The sequence below is a fragment of the Camellia sinensis genome, chromosome 13 (assembly GCF_055761805.1).
Source record: "Camellia sinensis isolate YWXY chromosome 13, ASM5576180v1, whole genome shotgun sequence".
In the NCBI taxonomy this organism is placed as follows: Eukaryota; Viridiplantae; Streptophyta; class Magnoliopsida; order Ericales; family Theaceae; genus Camellia; species Camellia sinensis.
The window spans coordinates 33,930,117-33,936,453 of NC_138973.1; the positions used below are offsets into that span (position 1 = coordinate 33,930,117).

Sequence of the window (6,337 nt, forward strand, 5' to 3'; positions counted from 1 at the left end):
ATCTTAGATAGCTCAGGTTAAAAATAAATAGATGATTTATGTTCTTCAAACATAATCAAGTTCAAAAAAACAAATGATTTGCCTTCTTCAAATAATTTGTTACATTAATTTGTCCTGCTTGTATATGAACTAGCTGAAGGTTAGATATGATGACCACCATTTCGTAACGATTGTTCACAAACTATGTATGTATGCATCATTGATGAAACATAGGTAAGACGATGAGAGCTATAAAAAAGCTAAAGAAGCAGTTGACGATATTGATGGAAAGGAGCTTGGAAGAAGAACATTTAGCTTAGATTTTGCTAATGTAAGACCAGGTTTAGAACTGAATAAACCAACCATTAGATAAGTTCTTTCAATTCAAGTAGTTCGGATACACTTGAATGTGGAGATTTTCTTTGGGCAAACTTTCTTTTAAAAAACACAAAAAACAATTAAAAGAAAATATGAAACTATTTTTAACTAATAATTGTGATTGACAATGGAAATCGATGTTCAAATTATGAATCATGTGAAACATGTCAAGCCTAATCAATTTTATGACAAATGTTTGTCATGAGAGGTACTATTCATCACACAAGTCCTGGTGCATTATTACACCCAATGTCTTAGGATAGTTTTATTTCGCTATAAAATATCACGGTCAATTCTATTCGACATATATATCAAGCCTCATTGTTTTCATACGCACTGAATGTCTTTGTTTCCTTTCTCTTTCTACATATGTATAAGTATATGTATACCTATACATATATTATGGTTGAGCAATTGATCAAAATTAAGTTTTGGGATTATTATTTTGTTATATTCAATCCTTGTCTTATTTTATTCTTGAATAAAGATAAAAGATAGTTTTAGTCCCTAAAGTATGCATTATTTTTCATTTTAGTCCCTTAAGTTTTAATTTTGTCATCATGGTCCTTAAAGTTATCAATTTGAGTCAATTTGGTCCTAAGTCTATCATCCGTCTGCATTGATAACAAGAATATGAATAAAAGATAGTTTTGGTCCCTAAAATATTCGTTTATTGTCATTTTAGTCCCTCAAGTTTTAAATTTTGTCATTTTGATCCTCAAAGTTGTCAATTTGAGTCAATTTAGTCATAACTTAAATTAACAACTTTGATGATCAAAATGACAAAATTTAAAATTTAAGGAACTAAAATGACAACAAATGCATACTTTAGGGACCAAAGTTATCTTTTACCCAAAGATAAAATACTTTTCCCGTTATCAGTGTAAACAGACGTTAAAGATAGGACTAAATTTACATAAATTGACAACTTTGAGGACCAAAATAACAAAATTGAAGGTTGAGGGATTAAAATAACAAAAAAGGCATACTTTAAGGATTAAAGCTATTTTTTATTCCTTGAATAATGATATACAAACATAATTTGTATACAAAAAATCTATACGTAATGGTATGTTACATGTATATCCACTCATTAAAAATCAAAATTTTCATTATTATAATTCATAATTGTAAGAGTATTGTTGTCGCATAATTTATGTTTAATTCTATACGAAAATTATATATATGAATAATACTTTTCTTTATTCTTCTTTTTTTTTTATTTATAAATTTACTCTATAATTGGTTCTTTATTGATATTTTTGTTGTAGAAAATATTTTAATGATAACCAAACATTCAAAAATAAAAATAAAAATAAAAATTTCTTTTTGGACAAAATCACCTAGCATGAAAAATATTTTATAGCGGAACAAACGGAATCTTATTGTTGAAATCTCAATCAAATTGAGATTAATTTGTTTAACAACTTTTACGAAATGGAGAAAATATACAAATTCAAATTTAGATACTAAACCGTTGGCTTTTTTGCCTTTCGAAAGTTAGAAATGTAATTCGAGCGTGCCAGTAAGGATCAATAAGTCCTTATAGAGATTAGTAAATGCCAACCAATTAGTCAGATGATTGCGCCTCGAAATTCTTTTAGCCTCAATGAAAAGGATTTTTACTAGTGGCTTGATTTTTAGGAGAAAATTAAGAAGACTAATTAAAGTAAAAGAAATAGGGAAAAACAGTGTCAGAAATCAAACTTCATTAAGTAAACAAGAGTTTACAATTGTACCTTCACATTTTCACAGCTTCGAAGGGGATTACAGCAACAGACTAATTTAGAATTACTCCTAAGAATTTGAAGTGTAGTACAAGAAAGTAAAGACTAGAACTTAAAGGACTGGAAAATATAAAATAAATAAGCTGGTTTTTTGATCTGGTTCTGGATCCATGCATTATCAGCACTCTCTTCTATTTATAGGCTTTGAAGATAATTGTTGAAGTGACTGATAACCACCAAAATAGGTGATAATTGTTAAAGTGATCTCCAGGATCACCGGGTATGGCTTTGAACAGTTTGCTTCCACTATACCACTTTCACGATTGGGCTTCCTTCTGGAATTTGAATTTAAATTGTAAGCAACCGTTTGGCCACGTCACCTTTGGTATCTTCACTGTTCTCATGCCTCGCAGATCCATCGCCATTGATACAACTTACCACGTGTCCGTTGATGGCTGGAGATCTTCATTGATTCCCCAAACTACCCCTTGTGAACTACATGTCAAGCTGTGATTGGTGGTATATAAAATATACCGCCAACATAAACAAATTAAGGTGAATGTTAATTTATTATTTGGTGATTTTTTTTTTAAAATTATTTGATTATAAGTGGGTTACCCCTTGGCTATTTATTTAATATAGTAATACAGTGAGCAAAAAAGAATCACATACCTTAATAACAGAGACTTGTGGTATGTGCGCAATCTTATACCAATCCTCTCCCTTTCCCTTCTCACATCGCCTTGCCAGTTCATCGCAAAACTGAATGTTTAGGCGTTGGAGTTTGGTAAGGCTTTGAATGCTTGCCGGAAGTGATGCAATCTTAAAGCAGAACAAAATGAACAGTGATTGGAGAGATTCAAGGCCTCGTAGCCCTTCCTCTGGCAAAGACTCGAGCTTTCGACATCCTATGATCTTCAATGACTTCAATGTGACAAGGCTTGCAAGGTCTTCAGGCAACACTTCAAGCTCTGGAAAATCGCAAATGCTTAGTGACTCAAGAAGAGTAAGGTTCCTCAAAAACTCTTTTGGAAAACAATCCGTCTCTTTATCATCACGAATACTTAGGGAAATGAGACTATTAAGATTTGATATTGAATTTAGAACCATGGTGCACTTGCCTTCCAACAACAATTCTTTCAGAGACGAAAGATGTGGGAAGCTCAATTTAGGACAATCACTAATTTTTGTCTTACGAAGACGAGGGAACAACTCTCTTCCCTCCTCCCTTGACAAACCTTCCAATTTCGAACAATTGTAAACATAGAGTTCTTCCAAAGATGGGAATCCTCCACCGCCAGGATATTCGTTTTCAATATACCCCAATACTTCTTCCATTCCATGAATTCGAAGGCTTTGGAGCAAAGGTAGTTGTCCAAGCGGTGGAAGTTGTAAGCAGTTCTTGCACCCGTAAAGCTCGATGTTAACTACATTTTGAAGATCTGAACCCCTCATCCAGAGCGGGAATTGAGTACCTTTGTACCCTCTTACGACCAACTCCTTTAGGTTTGGATGAGGTTGAAGGGCTTCAAGTACTAGTTCAGATTTAACATTTTCCTGTGCTTCAGATTCAACATTTCCCTGTGATTCGCGTTCAGCCAAACCATGTTTCCAATTTAGTTGCAACTGACTAAGATTTTGCTTTCCCACTAAATTGGCTTCTTTTGCATCCATCGGATTATTCACTCTCTCAAGGTGCTTGATACGAAGTTCTCCTCCAAGGTTTAAGCATTTCAATTCAGCTAAGAGACTACAATCAGTGCTCTTACCCACAACAAATGTATTTAATGTCTTCAGGTTAGTTAGCTGCCCAATTTTTTGGGGCATCTCAATTAACGGACAATCTAACAGATAAAGATGTCGGAGACTTCTCAGGTACATCATGTTCTGGGGCAATCTCTCAAGTTTCCGACAATAGTTTAGAATTAATGTTTGCAAATTCAAGAGACTACAAATTGAATCAGGAAGTTGATTGATAAGAGTATAGCAAAGGTTCAGATACCTCAGATGTTTTAAATTGCCAATTGAAGATGGCAACTCCTTCATTCCTCTGGCTGCTGCATCAAAAGCTCGCAGTGAACCAAACTTTCTGAAATCACATAAAAACTCTTCATCTTTTAATGGGGAAGGTTGTGGATATTGCAGTCGTAATGTCCGTAAGGATACAACTTTGTGAAATGTGTAATTAAAATTATCCCCACGCCCGAGAACCAATGTTACATGACGAACTTTTTCATTGGATATATTACTTGAATTGTTAAACTCAATCATTTCACATTCATCCTTCATAATTGATTGGGCAAGATCATGCACAAGATCATGCATCTTGAAACATATACCGCTTGAATAGTTCTTCACCTCTTGGAAAAAAGATATCAAACATAATTCATTCCAAATCTGATCACCAATATCTTCCGGTTCCCATCCTTCTTTGCATGAAATATAGCCATTAGCCATCCAAAGATGAATTAGATCTCTCTTTTGAATTTCAGAACCCTTTGGGAAAATGGCACAATAAGCAAAACATTGTCTTGATTCCAATGGAAGATAAAAGTAACTTAATCTTAAGGCAGGCAAGATGGAATTTTTGTCCTGGGGTAAGTTCCAAATTTCACTTTCCTTAACATGAAGCCACTCTTTTTCCTGACTTTTGAAGCGCATTAGCCCTCCGAGGGCCTTTGCAGCTAAAGGCACACCGCCACACTTCTTCACTATCTCCTTCCCGATGGCCACAAGGTTTGGATGTTCTTCATTTCCACGTCCAAATGCTCGTTGCCTGAACAACAACCAACAATTTTCTTGGGATAAAAATGACAAGCGAGGCGCTGAAATAGTTCCCATGATTGATGCTACCTTATCAACACGAGTAGTGACGATAACGGAAGCACCTTTTGATCCACATGCTAGTAAATACTTAAGCCCATCCCACTTCTCTTGATCTTCATCCCACACATCATCGAATACAATCAGGTACCTTCTCCCATTCAGCTTGTCTTGAAGGGTTCTCTGCAGAGAACCAAGATCCAAGTCTTGAGAAACTTCTCCAGATGCAGATTTTATTGTTTCTTTTATCACCCTTTTCAAATTAAAATCCTGAGAAACATAAACCCAAATTTTAGGTTCAAAGTGGCCTTTCACCCTGTCATCGTTAAAGACCATTTGCGCGAGAGTTGTCTTTCCGAGCCCTCCTATACCAAGTATAGGATACACAGAAACAGCATCGATATCACGTACATTCTCAACCAAAACTGTCACAATCTCTTCTTTTTCTTCACCTCTTCCATAGAGTTCTGGCTGAGTTATCAAGGAGCTGGTTTCACGGCTTTCATCATATAAAACTCGAGTCCCCACATCTCCCACGTTCAAGTGAAATTTACGCTTAGCAGCAATTTCATCAAATTTCTCAGTTACCTCTTTTATTCTATTCCCTATTTTGTGACGAAACAGAATATTCTGAAGAGGATAACAAGTTAACAAAGAGGTTCTTACCTTCTTGAGAGAACCATAACCTTGGCCTTTTGATTCGCATTGGAGGGCTTCGGTTGCGCACTCATCCAAGATGTCATCTGCCTCGTAGGCTGCATCATTGAGCTCTTTCAACCAATTCTGTATATGTTTGTCTTGCAGTTGCTTTTGCTCTGCATCTTCAAGGACATCCTGGATGGTGGAGAGAGTGCTTGAAAGCTTTTTCATCTCCTTGTTTACTCCAGAAAGCAATCCCACCTCATTTTGGATCAAGGTGTTAAGATTTTGAAGCACAAATGGAAGAAATGGCACAGCCATGGTGACTTGCTAGCTATCTGGATTCAAATCAAGGTAAGCTCTCAAAATAGCAATTTGCTTTGCCAATTAGACCCAAGTTGAGATGTATCGTATCAGAAGAAAGGTTTCGTGATAATTGTATGCTAGACAGAGGGGCCAAGACTTTGGAGAGCCACTCATTACCTACTGGTGAATTATTGGTTGTAAGCTGAGCAAGAAAAATCGAAAGTATTAAGAAAGGCCCATTTTGGGAACTTTGGTTTTTTTTTTTTTTAGTTTTTTTTTTTTTAAATTTTTTTTAGTCACATTAATTCTCTATTTTTTATATATATATATATTTAGTTCATTTTTTTGGGTCAAGTTGTTTTCCAGTTCTGGTTTAATATTTTTAGTTAATTTTTTAATATTTAATTAAATTTTTTCATTTTTTAGATTCACTTAAAAATTATAAAATTTGTTAATTATCTTTTATAATTTCTCAAATATTTATT

At 34.6% G+C, this 6,337-nt stretch overlaps 1 protein-coding gene across 1 annotated transcript; it reads right to left on the bottom strand.

Moving 5' to 3' along the window:
* Positions 1-2,049: 2,049 nt before the first annotated feature.
* On the bottom strand, positions 2,050-6,129 carry LOC114309358 (putative disease resistance protein RGA3). The gene is made up of 2 exons (XM_028255068.2): positions 2,757-6,129; positions 2,050-2,591 (listed from the first exon to the last, which is right to left on the bottom strand). Exons 1-2 carry the CDS (start codon positions 5,865-5,867, stop codon positions 2,580-2,582), a joined length of 3,123 nt encoding a protein of 1,040 aa, XP_028110869.2. The 5' UTR covers positions 5,868-6,129; the 3' UTR covers positions 2,050-2,579.
* Positions 6,130-6,337: the final 208 nt, after the last annotated feature.

Bases quoted from the DNA above. Each gene is read 5' to 3' on its own strand.
- LOC114309358 (XM_028255068.2), bottom strand. From the start codon at position 5,867: ATGGCTGTGCCATTTCTTCCATTTGTGCTTCAAAATCTTAACACCTTG.